The sequence below is a fragment of the Scatophagus argus genome, chromosome 14 (genome assembly GCF_020382885.2).
Source record: "Scatophagus argus isolate fScaArg1 chromosome 14, fScaArg1.pri, whole genome shotgun sequence".
In the NCBI taxonomy this organism is placed as follows: Eukaryota; Metazoa; Chordata; class Actinopteri; family Scatophagidae; genus Scatophagus; species Scatophagus argus.
The window spans coordinates 12305531-12324323 of NC_058506.1; the positions used below are offsets into that span (position 1 = coordinate 12305531).

Below are 18793 nucleotides of genomic sequence, written 5' to 3' on the forward strand. Positions count from 1 at the left end.
TTGATGTGGAGGCATCACTTTCCTACGTTGCATCATGTTTTTCTTTTATCCCGTATCACCTGACCTGCTGTAGAAAACACTTACGGACACTGAGAAAGACGCTCTTGTTATTGTCTCAGGCTAAAAAATTTAAAATCCTTTCCCAAGCTTGTACCAGCAGGGAAAAGGGGCTGAATGCAGACAAATGATGTGGACTGAACAACCTGCAGCTTAACATAAAACTGGTCTAGACTGGCAACACCACTGTCCTTCTAGAAGAGAGGTCAGCACCAACTTTACTTCCTGAGAAGGATCTGGCTCTTTGCCTTGTTCAGCGCTATGCTATAGACCCTTTCCATTCTCCATAGAATCAACAAGCTCATCAACAGGGTTGGTTTGCTGTCATGAGTGGAATTTGAGTGTCTGGTGGAGGTCTGTCTAACTACAGAGGTTCACTGTCATTGCCTCTCACCCCCGACATGTCATCCTCACGTGCCATGCCAGTGATCCTCTGCTTAAATCCGAAAGCAAGCCTTTTATTTCTGTGGCCATCCAACTCTTCAGTTACTCTTCTGCTAAAGAAGAATTTTTAAGATAAACAGATTACAAGTAAACAAAAAACTGAAAAACAGGATAAGGAGAACAGGCTAATGGAGAATGCATTTGCCTGTAGATACATACAGAATAGCATCTCTGTACTTGATCTCCTGAAGAATGACACAAAAACCCTCCATTTACAGTTTCTATTAGATATTTTAAAAATAGTTAGAGTGCATTTTGTCAGTAGAACTTGAAGGTTTGCTCTTATTTTGTGTGAGTGTGTTTCACTGTTCAACTTCTCATTCTCCACTAACTGAGAAAGATGGTGGTGAGGAGTAGAAAAGCACACAAAGTGAAACTGCAGTACTGTATGTCTACACTCTCTGTTTCTTACCGATAGGTGTTCCCACTCCATAGCCCTTGGAGTCAATGAGACCTCCGATCTGCGTGAGGTTGCAGTTTCTCTGGCTGATGTACTCGATGCTGGTGGACTCCATCAACATGGCGTAGTCCGTTGTCAGTACCCGGGTGATGCCTTCCCTGTTGTTCTTGACTAATGCAGTGTTCTTCCTGCTGCTCATAAATGCCCACATCTTCTCATAGGTGGAGATCTTTGATTTCTGCCAAACAAGCCAAAGATGGTGAGAAGTTTTATGCATTTGACTCCTCGGCTATGTGTGTTTGTAGCTTCACATGGACACATCATACATGTGCTTCACTACAATACAAATACTATCATAAAGTTTAACAGCAGGGTGTCTGGGACTCTATCTTTGAGTGTGTGCCTTGGTGTATAAATGTGTGTGTGTGTGTGTGCGTGTGCATGTGTGTGTGTTTCTCCTTGCTCAGTCAGAGAAAATGGGACAGCTGTGTTCTTAATCTCCTCCAGCTGATTCAATTTGTTCGAGCCATCAACACAGCCTGCTTCTTCCTATCCAGGCAGCTGTAATCACTGGCTGCAATCTGGGAGGATAAAGCCCTGCATGGATCACCCCTGCTGAGCCACCAGGGTGTAAGGAGAGTGGGTGGCAGTGGGGGAAAGGAAGTGACAATCCTGCCTGAGGACATGAGTACAGCAATACATTATATAATACAAACTAAAAAGTTAGCGTACTGTGCGTTTAACTTTAACACACAGACAACCGAACACACTAGTAGTTTCAATGTGCCACTTCTCCACTTTTTTCTTAGGAAAGAAATAGCAGAGGGATCCTTCATGACTCTGAAGTGAATTTACTACTGTGCCCATACTGACATCTGCGACAGAGATGACTCAACACAAAGAAATTGTTATCTGAAACCACTCAGATGACCAGATTGGATTAAACTTTTTCTCCAGTGGTTGATATCAACTTATGTTATTTAAGTTATATATTTTAATACAAAAAAAAAACACAGCAGAGCTTGATCTCATAATATATGATTAGGGGAGTAATTACAGATCTTTAATATGAAAAGAGAACTATTGTTTTGCTTGTGAGCTTGTTACATCTCAGTTTGCACTTGAGATGACATAGCTAGAAGTGAGACATTCGGGATTTACAAGCTGTACAAGTACAAGCAGAGCTAAAAACCCAGCAAACTTCCCAATATTATCTCCTTTGCCTAAGATGACTCAAAATAGAGAGCTGGAGGGATAACTGTCTTTTGCATGCTCCTTTTTTATTAGAAGAAAAACATCTTATTAAAGAGGGGAATATTTAAATTAAAGGTTTTATGTATTTCAAATGAGAAATTACTTGAGATGTTCTGATACTGAGATGCTGTTTTGAAGTGGCACCAGTAAACAACCTCAGAAAAAAACATTATATATGGATGAGGGCTTTCAATTGACTACTGGCTATTTAAATATTAAATTCACAAATGTGTACCATGTAATTTGACAGAATCTACAGCTTGTCATGAATGAATGAAAATGAATGAAAAATGGAAACAGACACTCCTGCATAGTAATTTTAGACATCACTTTTTGAGCTTTTGACTTTGATAAAGTTAGTGGCTTAGTTAGAGCTGACACCAGCTGTACCTTGAAGAAAGTCATGGTGGATCCATCCCTCACTGCTCCGTATTCAATCCTGGTCTGCTTCGCCAGGTCATCTGCTGAGTCGATGGGTGCATCCATTCGTTCCACCGTGAGGAAAGCAGCCAAGTTGGCCGTGTAGGACGAGATGATGATTAAGGTGAAGAACCACCAGATACCCCCAACTATACGAGTGGACAGAGCCTTAGGCATCAGCTCCGAGCCTGGAAACATAGTGACAGCAGACAAAATGTTAAAAAATAGCTTAAAAGGCCATTAGTGTGTTACAACCAGTGTGCTACAAGCGTAAGAGGTCTAGTTTGTGTGTGTGTGTGTGTGTGTGTGTGTGTGTGTGTGTGCTCTAAAAAACATGAAAAAAATTAAAGCAAAGTCAACTACCGTTGTCCAAATGGGAAAACCTTTATATCTGGACTCACACCAGAGCTCCAATTGGACCTCAGCCCTATATGATAAATTGTGCACCTCTTCATACTGGGTGATTATTTTCTCCCCTCTGCACTACTTGTTTGTAGTTCAATAAAAAAAAACCCCAAAACAAAACATAACAGGATTAAAAAAAAAGAGACCAAATTAGAATAACCAGATCTAACAAACTAAATAAACAAAATGAAAGAAAACAAGGGAACACAACATGCCAAAACTGCAATAAATAAACAAAACAGAAAATGCAGAATGAACATCATTCTTTATCTTTTCCTTTCCATGCAGAGAAAAGAAGCAATGGTAAGAGATGGACGAATTGAAAAACACAAATACTAATTTAATGTGCAAGGTTTGAGAGGATTTTCTTTAAGCGTCTTTAAGCCTTTTTGACTTAGAAAAGACAAAGTCACTTGACCTATGCTTTAAGAGTAAAAGGGAAGGTTGACTTAACAGCTACACTATATAAACAAAAGTACAGGGAAGTAAAGGGCCTAGCCCAATCCCTGAAGAACAACCCCATCCCAATACCTTTGTACGGTATATATACTGTATGCATCTCAAACAGCAGCTCTTCTCAGGATATGAAAGATGAGCAGATTAAGTTTGTGAGTGAACACTATAATAGGTTATAATAGGTTTTGAAACTGAGCAATTAATGTATTCTGTCAAATACACTGAAAAATAAGATTAAAAGCAACACCTAAATTCCTGCACACACTTAATGTCACTTAACTGCCATTTTACGTTCTTGGGCGGGAACATTCTTTCTGTCTCGGACTTAGACTTGCAGCTCAAAAAATGCATTCCGGATTTTGGTAAGTAAACTCTTATTCACCATGGAGACAAGTGCAACAAAAAGAAACAAAAACGGCAGGAACAAGCAGATAACAAACAACATCCAGAGAGGTAGTTCCTTCATTACTGGCCCCCGGCGGTAGAACAGCTCTGCATTGTCTGTAGACTTGAACTGTAAAAGGGAGCAGACTGCTAAACCTGAGGTGTCTGTGGAGCCAGGAACAGCATCTGAGAAACCAGGAGCAATGGAGAGCAAAAAGGCCCAGCCAGTAAACCCTTGGCTGAAATCAACTGGAATCAACCTCCACAATGGACACGAGACTGTTTGTTGCAGGGAGCTTGATGTGGTTGACTTCCCGCCCCTCAGAAGAGAGCAGCCAAGAGAGCTGAATTTTGAAGGACAATATATTCACCCCCTATGGGGTCCCCTAAAAGCTGAATACAGCTCAACCAAGAGAACTTTTGTTATTCCTGAGGGACAATTTGTGAGACGTCCTGAGGAAGATGAGCTTGGAAGGGAAGCTGAAAACCCACAGCCTGACACAGCAAATGAGGAAAAAAAGGTAGCTGTGGCTCCATAGCAAGCACAGATACCTGTTATCCTTAATAAACCATAGATATCTGTTGCCTTTGAGGATCCGCAACCTGACACACCCGAAGAGCCACAGGTAGCTGTGGTCCCAGAACAAGAACAGATAGCTGTGGTCCCTGAAGAACCACAGTTGGACATAACACCTGAGAAACCACAGGTGGCTGTGGCACCAAAACAAGAACAGATAGCTATCGTCTCTGAAGAACCACAGATATCTGTTGTCCATGAAGAACCATGACCAGACATAACACCTGAGGAACCACAGGCACCAGCAGCACCAGAAGCACCACAACATGCAGTGGTTCCTGAAAAAACAGACCTAACAGAGGTAAAATGACAGAAGCCGGTGAACTTGGCTTCATGGAAAATGACGATGAGAAGATCATCACACTTAGAAATGTGGAAGTAGCCTTGCTGGCTAAGGTGGAGGGCCTCAGAGAAATTCTCTGGACTCAAATATCCCCATATACTGATGCTGATGACAAGATCCCACAGGCCAAAGACATGCTACTTAGGTTAAATGAATATATCAAAAAATGGTGGCAGCAAAATGTCAACATTATTTCATTTCTCAAAAGATTTCCATGATTTTTTCTTATGCTTTCAAGGCATTGACAAAGCCCTCTGGGAGATGTAATCAGAGCAAAGGTGGAGGTCAGAGGACACTGTGACAGAGCAACGAAGTCTTAAACACAGGATACCATATTCACTTCCCTTTTGAAACCAACTGCCAGTTATTTTCTTAAAACCTGACCACAGTCATTACATAACAATGTAGGGCAACCTCTTTCACTTAAAGCACCCATATGATCTATTGTTCCCTTCAAAAATACTGATTATAATCACTTAAATTGTGAGCTAAATACCTTGCCGCATAAGAGCTCCAACACCAAACCAGAAGCTGTTTAGTAAAGTGAAATTGTTCTGTATGAGAGTCGAGGATGGGTTGCATGGATGCGGGTTGTACCACTCATATGGAGTAAACCTGCAAGACAAATAAAGAGAGAAATAAAGAGATGAAAGGATATACCAGTATCAGAAGGGAAGATGTAAAATCTAAAAAAGCAAAACCTCTCTGTACTGTAGCTAATCTTGAGGCATGGGAGCTTACTGGCAATACACTTCACTCAGTGCCAGCTTCCATTTCTTGTCCACTTCACACTGATTTGCATTTTGATTTCCAAAACAAATATACATGTCAGTTACAGGTTGTTAGGTGCAACTGGCTGGCAGGGGTTTCAAACATCGCCTGAGAGGGACATGAAGAGTAAGCTTGCAAATAACCGAGGCTACATCACAAACAACAAAAGAAGGCAATCTGGAAGCTGACAGGCAGCTAAAATCATATTTCTGATTATTTCAGAATACAAAATAAAATGTGCTGAAGTATAGTAATTATCCCAGGCTCTTTGTAGCACACCTGGTTGTGAACCAATCTGCAAGCAGTCACCATCTATATGTCTGACGGTATACCCTCAGTGACTCTTACCCTTTCTTCCATGCTACCACATATCATCACATTATCACAAGCACAAATCCATGATCTTACCTGGCAATCACAAAGAGCACACAGCTAACTCCTGTGCAGGCCAACAGCACATACATCCAGATGTCCGGAGAGAGGGGATTAAGGAAGGAGAACACACCCGGATTGGTGCCGTTAGGTTTGCGGTATAGGATGCTGATACCTAAGGTCATGAAGGGCTTGGAGAAGTCGATGACTTTCTCTCTAACATAGGTGATGGTCAAGGGAGCCACGGCCAGGTCTGCCACCTTGAGAAGCCATCAGACAAAGAAAGATACTCCAACTGAAACGGGTACTGGTCACTTCTACATATGGCTTCTTTCAGTGTTTGTTCTGTTTTTATCACTTTAACAAAGCATCAGTATTCTAACAGAACACAGTCCTTGCTAAAGTCTTGTGTTTTTCTCTCCTGGAGAACAATCTGTTAATTTGAGTAAATGAGAAAGATGGGGGAATATGAAAAAGCTATGAGAGATTAATGGAGGAAAATTGCAGATTTTTTTTCCTGAGGCTGGTGATATAATATGAGCACAACAGGCTACTTTAATCCAATCAGTGTCAAAAGTACTGTGAAAAAATTTCAGTGTTCTTGAAAACTTACACTAAAATTCATTCATAATTCATAACTATGTCAACCTGTTATTAGTTATAAACCCAGTTTATATAGCCAACCGGGGGAAGGTCCAAAGATGCTAAAACCGCTGATGGTACCTCCTAATGAAATTATCAAAAAAACATGAGTTTACTGGTCTATAAACACATCACCATCTGTGGGCTTCACTGTGGACTAATTTGTCAAATGTGAATGCAGACCTGTAATCCACATCACAACCCTCAAGGTGACATATTTTTAATTTATTTTTTTAAAGAGCTGATTAAAGAGCAGCTGGGTTTTTTTAACAGCTTGAGTCACTGTTTACTTTTTGGATTCAGATTTTACAGCATTGCCTTGTTAAAGATTACACCAGTGGTCCTGAACATTTTTTTTTTTGTCTTGTCATCACCTACAAAATTAAGCAGCGTTAAGTTGGGGCTCATTGTCACGTTGCAGATGTCAGCAGTTCCAATATTTCTTAAAGAAGCAAAATCAGAAATTCCAACTTGGGGGACACTGGACTAAACTGTTTTTATAAAGTAGATGACAAGAAGTTCAAACTGACTAATTATGACATAAACTGAAACTTTTATCTAAGTTAAACATCATCTATCACTGAATACAGGTTCTTGTGGTGGCAACGCAATACACCTTCCATGCTGTAGTGCGACTGCTATTAACTCACATGGTCAATCAGCTCCCGGACCATCCCGTTCCACTCTCCCTTGTCATTCTGGGCTCCATATTTCCCATCAGCCACCAGTCTGACTTCGTATGTAAAACCCAAGATGTTGGAGAGCTCTTTCAAAAGGTCCAGGCAGTAACCCTCAAAACGTTCATTCCCAACCAGCTCCTTATCTGACTTTCTATACATCACATATGGATTTTCCTGTATGGCAAAAGAAAACACTTTAGTTCCCTAGTTTCCCCTCGTTTCCCTATATGCATTTAGTTTCAAATCCATATATCTACAAAGTTGAAAGCAGCCCAGTTTGGGGTTTTACCGTGTACAGCAAATCCATGTGTATTTAAATTAGTATTTCTGCATATTCTTTGACTTTGATGACTGAAAATGTAGTTAAATATAGAATTATCTGTGTGCATAATTATACAAAAATGTGAAAATTCAAATTCAAACTCCAGATCAGATTTTCCTGTCCTAATCACCACTTCTTCCTGCTGTTTGCATTTCCCCCTGTTGTCCTCCTTTCTGCCCTCTACACATCCCATATCTACTGCCCTCCTTCTGCCTACACTGTCCTCTGTTTAACCTTTGTCCTTACCAGTATTGTGGTGACAATAAGAGTCCTGTTAGCCAGAGAGTCTGTCACATTGTTATTCTTGTCTCGGTTGGACTCAGTCAGGTTCATCCCCCTGTACGAGTTCCACACAGCAATCTGGAAAGGCAAACAGGGCTTTAGATTTATTGAACCCAACTTCCTGCTTTATTCCGAGTCACAGCTAGATACACTTGATGACTGCTATCATTATGGAAGACAAAGCTGCAGTGTATAGTTATTTACTTCTGTTAAAGTTTTAAGAAGGCTTGTGTCATTAATGATTACTGACACTCGCTGCTGTTCAAGGAAAGAAGCTGATTAATTATTCTTATTATCTCACAAGCTGAATAAACAGAGCCTGATTTAGTCTAAGTCTTAACAAAAAGTAGAAACTGCTCCGATACACTGCATATTAATCATATTTTCTGATTCGTCGAACAGAAAAATGAAAAAGTATAAGGTTAAAAGACCTGACGCTCTTGGCTCATTTTTAACCTGCTCCGTTCACTCTTCTACACGACACTATTTCCCTTTGCTCAGCTTTGCTCTGATGATTCTTGGCATAGTGCCGAAAACCTCATTTTATGTGCAGTCAAAATGAAAATGAAGAAGTAGTTTGTTCCAAAAGGAGCTGCTGCTGAGCAAACCAACATCTTTCCTGTTGTGTGCAGTGATTTATCTGACTCTCAGGTATCGAACACACTGTGCTGCCTGAACAACAAACCTGTTTTATAATAACAGATGTGAAGGCTACACTTTATGATGAATTATTGCTTTCAATCGGCATATACATCTGTTCACATTTATATTTCATAGCTTGAATCTGATATACTGTAAATCTTGCTGGAAGCAGAAATAAGCCCATTTTTTGAAAAAACACATATTTATCAAAAACAGTAGTCAATTGTTAATTACTATAACTATTGTATACTTTTTTTTTTTACACATTTATACTTGAATATGGAGCTGCAACTATTTCATTCTGCAATTAACAGTTTTTAAAGCCAAAATCACAAACAGCACCAGGTTCCAGTTAGGATTTTTGTGTGATATGTGATAATAAACTGAATATCAGTACAATACAAAACAGCACATTTGATGATTTGATTTTGAGCTTTAGGAATTTTTCATTATTATTTTCATCATTATTTTTTCCCTGACATTCTACTGAGTGAATGACTAATCGACAGAATGAGAAAATAATCCATAATATATATATATATATATAGAGTAACTGAATATGATTGTGAGGAATTGGAAATCACCCCAGTGGAGACAGTATGAATGAAGAAGAGCAGGGTCAGACAGGGACAGAGGACAACATGGTTTTTGTCCTCTGTATTGTCACAGTAACTGTGAATGAGAGCTCTGACCAGGCGGTATAATCCAGACTGTTATCAGATTAGAACAGGCGTCTGGCTGCTGGATTTTGACCCTTTCAAATCCCCTCACTAGTTAAGAGCTGAACAAAAGTCAAAGGGGCTCACAACACTGATGCTATAAAGTTAAGTGCATTAAATGTTCAAGCTTATTGTTAATGAGCTTTTTGATATTTAGTCTGTGAAGAAAATGTAATGAATTTGTGCCAGACACAATGGCCTGTTCATCCATTAATTGTACAAAAGGATGAGTAGTAATGACCATATCAGCATCTCTTACTAAACTGAGCTCTACAGAAGGCACAGTCATATTTTTCACAATTTCTTTTTCAGACAAAGGGCTACATGGGATTACCTATTGGAAAAGATAACATGCTTTTCACTCCTCATTACGTTCTATCTTATTCTGTTCGCTCAGAAAACAGAAAATGTGCTCACTCATAACCTTGCTAAAAGCACTCTGTATCTCCACCGCGGCACTTTCTCGAGGAGCCACTCTGCGCAAGAGTCCATAAATCTGTCTTATCTCTGGACGCTGCAGATGAGCAACACAGCAAATGGGGTTGGATTTAATTAATTGTATTGTCCTCAGTCTCGAAGATAAATGGACAGAGTGAGAACAATATTTTTGGAAGGGTGGAGTGTATTTTGGTCTGTGATATTCCTTAAAAACGTAGCTCAAGCTCAAGTATGTTGCAAAACAGTGTTGTTTTGGTAAATATCACCCTTCATGAAACATCAACTGCACGATTAGTCAGTTTGAAGTTTAAGTCCAAAAGTAATCTGACCAAGCCAATGAAATCAGCCTAGGCCGGCTGCACAGTATACAGTCATCATCTTTTAAACCCCTAAGTCATGGATTTACTGTGTACAGCCTCGCAAATTTATCGTGCGCACCAGAGAAGCTTCCAACAACAAAGTGTGCTATGAAAACTGACAGGGATTCTCTCTCATACGCTGCAAGTAAAATGTTATCTATGTATCCTAAAGCTCATCTCCAACCAGAACCAAATCAGACTGGAAAACCGTTCCCACAGAGCAGGAGAGATGCCAAGGCAAGCAAAGCAAAAAAAAAATAAATTATTCTCAGAAATTCAAGAACTTTAAGAGAAAATACTTTATTTCCCAGAAGACTTTCACTTTGTTTAGTCCCATCATCGTCTTCAGAGTGTATTTAACACTCCAGTGCCCAAGAACTAACACAACTGCAACGGACTGATAATTCATTTTCCATGACCATGAAGTCAAGCGTTTTGAAGTCAATGAAGTCAATCTCTTACCATGTTGTGGGTTTTCCTTTGGGGGAAGCTTTTGAGGGCTGAAAGTACTGAATGGAATTAAAATTACAGTATAAATCACTGCTTCTGCACCTTGACAGCTGCCTGCCTACATACCTGTCTGTCTGACGACTGAGAAAGACAGAGAGGAAGAACTTTGCCAGACTGTAAACTGTGTGTGTGTTTGACGGAATGACTTAATTCAACATTCAGGTTTTCCACTCATCAAACTGGTTTCAAGGTGACAAGCAGTGGTATAAAGTAGGAATATTTAGTTGGCATTAAGTTAAATTATAATAACAGAGCTAATTTTCTCTTAAATGTAACCTAATTGAACACAGACAGAATGGTTTGACGTAACAAGGCTGATTTAATACAATCACATTGAAAATGTGCACTGGCCCATGTGTCAGCTGAAGGCCAAACTATAACTGCTCCTCTTGCAGCAAGTCCTGACGTAGGCTGTCGTCTCCTCCGCAAACTGAATCCCTCTCAGCTGCAATTAAACACATCTAGACTTTTTGATTTTCCACAAAAGTGTGAAGGCATTCTAATAGGGAGGCGCATTATCAGAAGTGAACTGACAATTCTGTGCGAAAGTGGGGGGTTGGTTGGATAAATTCACTTATTTCTTTCGTATTACTCACAGCCACCAGCTGTGCAAAGCGAATTACATTACATAAAGTGAAATTTCAAGACTTACTTCTAATTGTGTTGAGGTGTCCTTCAACAAAGGGGTATAATGTTTTTTTTCTATCACTGCTGACAAAAGCTTTGACAAGTGTCAGAGCAATGCCTGGACCCAAACACAGGGGGAAAAACTGAAATGTCAAATACGTGGCACTGCTGTACACAAAATCAGTGAAGAGAAACAAGGTTGACAAGGCAGGGAGCAGGGAGGAGTGTGGCATACAGAGTGAGAGAAGAGGAGGTGGGAGGCGAACAACAAAGGCTTGGACCAAACATGGAACAGGGCACAGACCTTAATCCACCTTTTCGTGAGGCGACTTCCGCCCTCCACAACACCCTTTTGAAAATGTGAAGAGGGCGTGATGAAGCACAGACAGTGTGGAGAGAAATAATCAGTTATTGACAACAGTGTTATTGATATTCATGACCGGACAAAACCAAACCAAATAATAAATGTGAGGACAGCTTACAGGAAACAAAATCTCTACAGTACCTCTTCCTCTCTTTCACAAACACACACATATACACACACATGCCTTAATGGAATGAATCATCCGGTGTGGAGGCAGCATGAGAGTGGTGTAATTGGCTGTTCCAGGCCTCTGTGCTCACCCTGGCAGTGCCGTCCTCTTTGAGGCTGATGATGTCCAAATCAAAGTCTCTCCTCAGGCCATCCGTCTTATTAAGAACAATGTGCCCTGTCAGTCCATCCCACTGTGCCTGCATAGAAGAGATGCAGAGGGAGAGAGAAGTGGGAGATAGTCTCAAATGCCAAACTCAAATGACTTCAGTTCTGAGCCTGATTGAAGCTCGGGAGCAAACTCAGGACCCCGGAGTAGTGAAGGGGATCCAGAGGCAACCAGAAGAAGTCAGAAATGTTGACAGTGCTGAATCGCATCAGGTAAAGACTAACAGATGTCTACCAGTTGTTCTGTGGTGAAATCTCCATATGCATGAAAGGCTTCTATTCTGATTTATTATTATGTTTATAAATGTCAACACACATGCATTTACACATTATTTCATTATATAATTATATGGGGGGTTTTTTCTCTGTGGACAGTTCATTTCACATCTGCACATTACAGTATAAACAATATATACAAGCTGCAATGATTAGTTGCTTAATTTATTAGTCAATAAAAAGAACATTAGCAAAAATATCAATGATTTGCTGGTTCCTGAGTTTCTGCTTTTCATTGTCATTCACGATAACAATTGAGTGGACAAGTCTCTGGATTTCAGACTGCTGGCTGGACAAAAGAAGCAATTTGACGATTCACAAATTTTTGACAATTTACACACAAATCATCTCCACCTGTACAAACAGTGTATTTTACGAGCTGTAGTGTTTCACAGTACACACTTAAATGGCTTCTCTAAACATGCTGGCTGTCTGTAGTTTAGAATAAGCACATTCTTTTATATCCTGCACAAAGAGACATTTTCTGTTTTTCTCTGTCATGTAATTCATGCGAGCATATTTCACTTATTGTATGCTGTACATTTTAATTTTTTTTGATGATTTCTTAAATGTAAATGATAAACTAACAGTGACATGGAGCAAGGGAGGTATACCTGAACACACACTTGAAACGTGAATCGTGCCAGGATACATCAAGCCACCACCATCTTATCCTAACTGATGTTGATGATTAACTGAAATGTATGTATTGCTGCAAGCCAGATTTCCCCTTGGTACAAGAAAGCCTTGTACCTGAATAAGTGGAATTTGTTTCATACTGAAAATGAGGCCATTATACAGACATGGATATGGCAGAGAGAATAGAAAAGTTTTTTTTATGTGAAAATTAAAAAATAATTGTTTATTTCTACCATCCCCTTTAACTCTGGACAGCTAGAGGGAAGACAAGAAATTCAAGACAAGAGTCTTCGTCAGTCTTTCTGAGTGAAGTCTTGTTGACATTCACTCATTGTAAACTTTAAAATTCAGTATTTTTCTCATGGAGTGATGTGCATCGAATAACAAAAGTGTTAAAAGCGTTTAAAATACAATGCAAAACTGAATATTGTACACTACAATAGCTAGAGGAAAGGCAGGGAGAACACACAGGTTATAGTGCTCGGGATTTAATTTCAGCCATGGAAATGAAAGCTGCGTCCTCATATTCTGTGCTCTCCTTTCAGAAATGGTTTTTAATTGAGTGCTGTGTGAGACATATTACTGGTTCTTGAAATCAAAAAGGTTGTTATCGAGTGATGAATAGCACAGGAGGACAGATGCTTCAAAGGATGGGCAGTGGCAAACAAAATGAAAAACTGTAGAGGACAGAGAGACTGAGATGCACAGGAAAAAAAAAAGAAAAAGGGAGAAAAAGAAGATGGGGGGCATGAAGAGGAAAATATGAGTAAAGGGATTGAATGATAATGTTCTCTCTCCATGGCAGGCAACGGCGCTCTGCTGGATTTAAGACTTAAGAGATCAAAACACCCATGCATCAAAGGCCTCATTTCTGTCTGTAGGCATCCAAGTCTGACAGTCAGGACTGGGCCACATACTTTCTACTTGTGAGTACCTTAATATGGGATATTTTCATGTTGTGCACTGTCACAAGCAAAGGATGGCCTATCGGAAGGGACTAATCGAGTGACATATCACATGAAACAATCTGACATCCAGTGTAGGGGCAACAGAATCACTACATGAATGATTTTGTGCTCCTGAAGTCTGTTCCAAACCCACTGAAACACATCATCATAAATGCATGGTGGTCAAGCTAAAAGCAACAGTTTCTGCTGAGGTTGTAGCTCTCTGTGACTCAAGCCCTGTTCTGACACTGACCTCTTTGAAAAGGTTCATGAAGCGTGGTCCGAAACGCCAGGGTTTGTGGCGATGACACTGCAGGGAGCTAACGGTCATCTGAGTGGCCCGTTGGGACGCGACAGCCACCATGAACACTGCGTCGTACATCAAGGCCGCGTCTGTCTGCAGAGAAGGCATTGGAAGGAAGATGATGTAGGGATTTCCCTTTGTCTCACACTACAAAGAAAAGCCCATGCTCAGTCCAAAACTCAGCATCGTGCTGTAAACAGCTGAATGGCAGTAAGAAATGTATCAAAAGGCACCAAGATGAAAGAGTAACAGTTATGCCAGGAAGACTGTGCAATTGGAAAAGTAAAGAGGATGGAAAAAATACAAATATGGATTACAGCTTTGAAACGTTTATATTACAAAGTTTTAAAGGTTAGAAGATGTTTGCACTTTACAGCTGCATGAAAATGTGCATGCAGCATGCAAATGCGCGTTATTGGCATTTAGTGGAGGAGACACATATTTTTACACATATTTTTTGTGCTCTGTAATATAAAATGACAGCATGAGGTTTACGGTCATGATTCCATCCATCAGGCCACTCTCTTGTTTGGGACCCTGCAGTCGTTCCATAGCCCAGCGGTCCATCGTGGAGGCCACCCAAGGGTCATCCACGTTCAACAATCTGAAGCCCGTCATGTTGACCCCGCTGTAGCGGTATGGCTCCAGGTCCAAGGCAAACAAATCCTGCAGAGGCAGACCAGTGCACAGATGTCAGCTCTGGTTCAGGGTGTCACCTTCGACAGTAACGTTCCCAGTGAATTTACAAGGCAAGACAGTTCAAGGCCAAGATGAGCTTGGTTTTATTTGGCTTGGTGTCTCCCATATAAAAACTTTAGTACATTTTTAGTGCATTTTTCTCACCAAAGTCGTGAAGAAGAAATGGTAGTACTCTGTCATCATTCCCATGGATGAAAGCTGCAAATTGAAAAGAAGAAATAAAGTAATAAGAAAAAAAACCTAAACAAAAGCATATTTCTTATTTTAAATATGGGTTCTCCAGTGCTACACTTGGAGTGTCACATTGTCAGTAACAAAGTCATTTTGTAATTTATTTCTCTGCTATACATTCATACATTTAGATTCATTTTATGACATTCCGAATGGACGGCACACCCATACTCAGATAAAAGGAAAATGATAAATGAATTCAACTACAACTTAGTTAACTATGAAACAACTGTATGGCTTAAGGACAAAGGTTAATTAAAGTTTTCAATGTTCCATCAGGCATGTTGGAACTGATGAAACAATAGTCACAAATACGATTGCCAGCACGTCTAATTTCACAAATCATCACCTACCATACTTCAGCATCTAGTTAAATTAGCTTTGCCCAAAAAGAAACAGATCTACATAATGGGAAATAACTTGTGTACCATTAAAAGTTCTGGCGATGATAAGAAAAGTGCAATTTCATCCTGCAGTAACAACTTTTCTCTATCATATGGCTGTCATTCAAGTCACAATGTAAGCCTTTGTAAACAAGGTAATGGATTTTATACGATTTCCTACAACATAAAAAGACATCGTGTTGAGAAGAATGATCAAAGGTGGTTGCCCCCAAAGGACACCAAATGCTGTAAAATCTACAGAACAAACTAATGAAAAGATACTCAGATCAGTTCCCATACAAACCTGCTTAAGGAGCTCTGCAGCCATACGATAGGAGCAGTCAAAGAGAATAAAAAATTCCTTGTCTTTCTTCAGTTCCTTAAGCAGCGGTCGGGCATCTTGGTTACCCGGGGTCAGCTGGCGGATCTTGATCTTTAGGTTAAACTTTGCCGGAGCCTTGATCAACTCCTGCATCCGCATCAGACCTAAAAAAAATAATATGGCAAAAAAGACGTTTCATATATCACCTCTTAATCATTTGTTTTTCCCTCCTCCAGAACAGGAAGGTCATTGGTCAGGGTGAGATACACAACGTGACAGCTGAAGTTCAGGCTCTTGGTCAAGGACCCTTCAGCAGGGGAATTTGGACCTGCGATTGTTTAACTGAGGGATGTAATCTTTATTCACTGCATCACCATGCTGCCCAGCTCTCAGAGTCTTCTACTTTGTTTTCAAACACATAAAAGGTACACAAACTCATACCTGTGATGTACAGTCAATTCACATTCCCCGCATTCCTGTGTCCCGTACGTGTCTGCATAACAGTGTGTGACTGTGCAGGTGTGTGACATTTTAGGAAAATACAAATTTGATCGAAAATTTTGATTTACAAAAATCTATAAACTTTGACATTTCAGCAACAGCCCTTTCATATTCTGTGGGTTGTGGGCAGGGACTCTGTATGGGACCCGGCTGTGGTTTGGCTCAGAGTCACAGGGCAGGAATACTGGCAGCTGATTGAGGCACGCGTGCCCTGTCACAGATTGGGTTCACTGGCTAACATGAAGAAGGAGACTGTGGTAAACAGTGGAATTGCATTTTGTAAGTCATTATATCCATGACATATGAATATATTGTAAACTCAAGAAGAAACAAGGCTGCAGTTTTGACCTCTTCTCCCTCTCAGTTCCTGACTTTAAATGTCACGCAATGTTATGGCTGATGACTTATAAGTGGGAAGTGAAATCATAAGTACAATGAGCAATATGACAGTTTTAGATCAAAATCTTGAAGGGGACCATTGGCTATTTTTTAGGCAAATCGCTGAGTTTGTGATACTCAGTGTCCTCTTACTTTTGCTTAAATACTTTACCATAGATCACAGTTTAAATCATGGATTGTAATTGTGATTAAACAGATAGTGATATCATTTTTGGCTAGATTGCCCATCCCTAATTATAGGCAAAATGAAATATTCAGTCAGTTATTATTGCAGATTGTCCCTCTCTAATTATAGGCAAAATGAAATATTCATTCAGTTATTATTGCAGATATTAAGAAAAACTTAAAATCCCCATCGAGAAGATACTTTCTGGGATTTTTATGGCAACATGCTGATAAAGTTGATATTGTGGGCTCCTGGTCTGATTTCAGTTTGATTTCACTTTGCTTCTACAAATGAACTTCTATTCCCACATGAAGGGCTGACTAAATGAAATTGGTTTACCTCACATTATGTCCTTATTAAGGCATTAGTTTAGTTTTATCAGTTTTGAAAATTATAGCATGGCAATTTGACTGATTTGAAAAAAAAACAAAGAAACAACTGGCCCTACCTGTGCTGTCCTCGTAGACCACCGTTAGCTTCCTCCATTTGAAGAAAGTCACCACGTCCAGGATAGCCCTGGCGATGGCGGTGTACTCAGGATACAGGTTGATGAAGAAGGTGTCTTTGTTGTCCACTGATGGGTGTTTCCAGCGGGTCTGTATGTGAGGGACTTCCAGGGCGTTGCAGATGGACTGAACAGCACTGACCGAGGAGCTGTGAGAAGGACCGAACACGGCAACCACGCCTAGAGCCAGCTGGTCACACACTAAGAAGAACAACACAAAACTGTTGATGAATACGGTATTGTGTCACTTAAACAGGCAGGCTTAAGATTGTTACAACAGAAGTCTATTGCAAATCAGGTTCACTTTCTAAGGAAACAAGATTTAAAAAAAAAAAACAGATATACAGTTATGGAATAAGGTTAATTTATGTTGTCATTACTTACATCTACTACATATTACAAACATTTCCTACCTCTTCTTGAAGCCTCAAATCCATCAAACAGGTTGATTCTCTGAATGTCATATGTAAGTGTTGTGTTGGGCATCAGGGTCTTGTTGCGGTTTATGTTATTTACAGCAAACTTGAAGGCCAGCTCGTCCATGCTCACTAGCTCACTCTCCCGCGTCTCAAAAATACCACCTGTACATACAAAAGGACAGAGACACAAACGCTGTAACTGCAGCAGCCTCTGTGATTACACATCTAAATTTGATGGAGTCTGTGCTCCTGTGATGGTTGAGAAATGATTCCTTCGGATAACTGAATCAAAGCCTTTCAAAGTTCAAAGTGTTATTAACTATTAAATAAAACATACTTACAATCCTTTGTAACAGGTCGTTGTATTAGAAAGTGGTACCATATTATATAAAAGACATCAAGTAGAACACATTACAGTAGCCTAAACTTTCCCATTAACAGAAGTCGGGCATGTAAAGGATACACAAAAAGTCTCCAGTAATGCAGACGACATCAACAACATTCATAAACATTTGCTGTACAAAGCAGCACAATCAGTCTGGGCAGTCTAAAATTACATTGATTGCTCTCTGCAGCCTGATTTAATGAGGGTCAATTCAGAATTTCTTTATGCAAATTGAATCTCCCAGTCATAAACACAGCCATAAATACATTACGCCCACAGTAAAAGATAATATTTGTAATTTAAATGCCTCCAGCCTCTGTATTCTATAAACACAGAATTAATTAGGAATTCCCACAGAAACATGCAAATGAAGAAGATTGTTAAGTGTTCAGAGATGTACAATCAGAATTTTCCTCTGGGGCATAAAGTCTTTTTCTAAATATTTTCTTTCTATAAAATGATGAGACAGTCATACTGATTCAAACGTAGCTGATCTTCCACTGTTCTTGCTTTTACAGTCTAGGACCCAAGGCCACACACAACTCAATGCATGGGCCAGCTGTCAGCAGGACTTGAAGAAACAATGCTGTTCAGACAGATTTCTGAAATTGCCCGGAAACTCCTCATCAACATCCTGTCATTGGGGTGCAGACGATGTGAAGTGTGAACTCCTCTGAGTTCAAGATGAAATGGAAGTAGCATAATTGCTCCCACAGTGTGAAAGGGCAGGAAATAAAAAGGCTTTAAGAGCTTCTCATGGAGTTTCAAAATGGGCTTTGGAAAGACGAGTCAAGTCACATCAGTCAAGGCATG

At 40.0% G+C, this 18793-nt stretch overlaps 1 protein-coding gene across 7 annotated transcripts in view; it reads right to left on the minus strand.

Annotated features, from left to right (window-relative positions):
- Nucleotides 1-18793, minus strand: part of grik1a (glutamate receptor, ionotropic, kainate 1a) — a 30635-nt gene that overhangs the window by 6144 nt on the left and 5698 nt on the right. For 4 of the 7 annotated variants that reach the window (XR_006845161.1, XM_046409912.1, XM_046409910.1 and 1 more), the window contains exons 2-14: nucleotides 17590-17757; nucleotides 17120-17377; nucleotides 15588-15769; nucleotides 14814-14867; nucleotides 14466-14636; nucleotides 13920-14063; nucleotides 11729-11836; nucleotides 7774-7887; nucleotides 7176-7379; nucleotides 5920-6143; nucleotides 5237-5355; nucleotides 2546-2763; nucleotides 914-1139 (exon numbers count right to left, since the gene is read on the minus strand). Coding sequence is in view for 6 of the 7 variants with exons in the window: in XM_046409910.1 (XP_046265866.1) it covers nucleotides 914-1139; nucleotides 2546-2763; nucleotides 5237-5355; nucleotides 5920-6143; nucleotides 7176-7379; nucleotides 7774-7887; nucleotides 11729-11836; nucleotides 13920-14063; nucleotides 14466-14636; nucleotides 14814-14867; nucleotides 15588-15769; nucleotides 17120-17377; nucleotides 17590-17757 (2190 nt within the window). In the remaining variant the exon portion in view is untranslated. Of the gene's footprint in view, nucleotides 1-913; nucleotides 1140-2545; nucleotides 2764-5236; nucleotides 5356-5919; nucleotides 6144-7175; nucleotides 7380-7773; nucleotides 7888-8783; nucleotides 10923-11408; nucleotides 11454-11728; nucleotides 11837-13919; nucleotides 14064-14465; nucleotides 14637-14813; nucleotides 14868-15587; nucleotides 15770-17119; nucleotides 17378-17589; nucleotides 17758-18793 lie in introns of those variants that run through there. The other 3 variants (XM_046409915.1, XM_046409913.1, XM_046409914.1) reach the window with 3 other exon arrangements.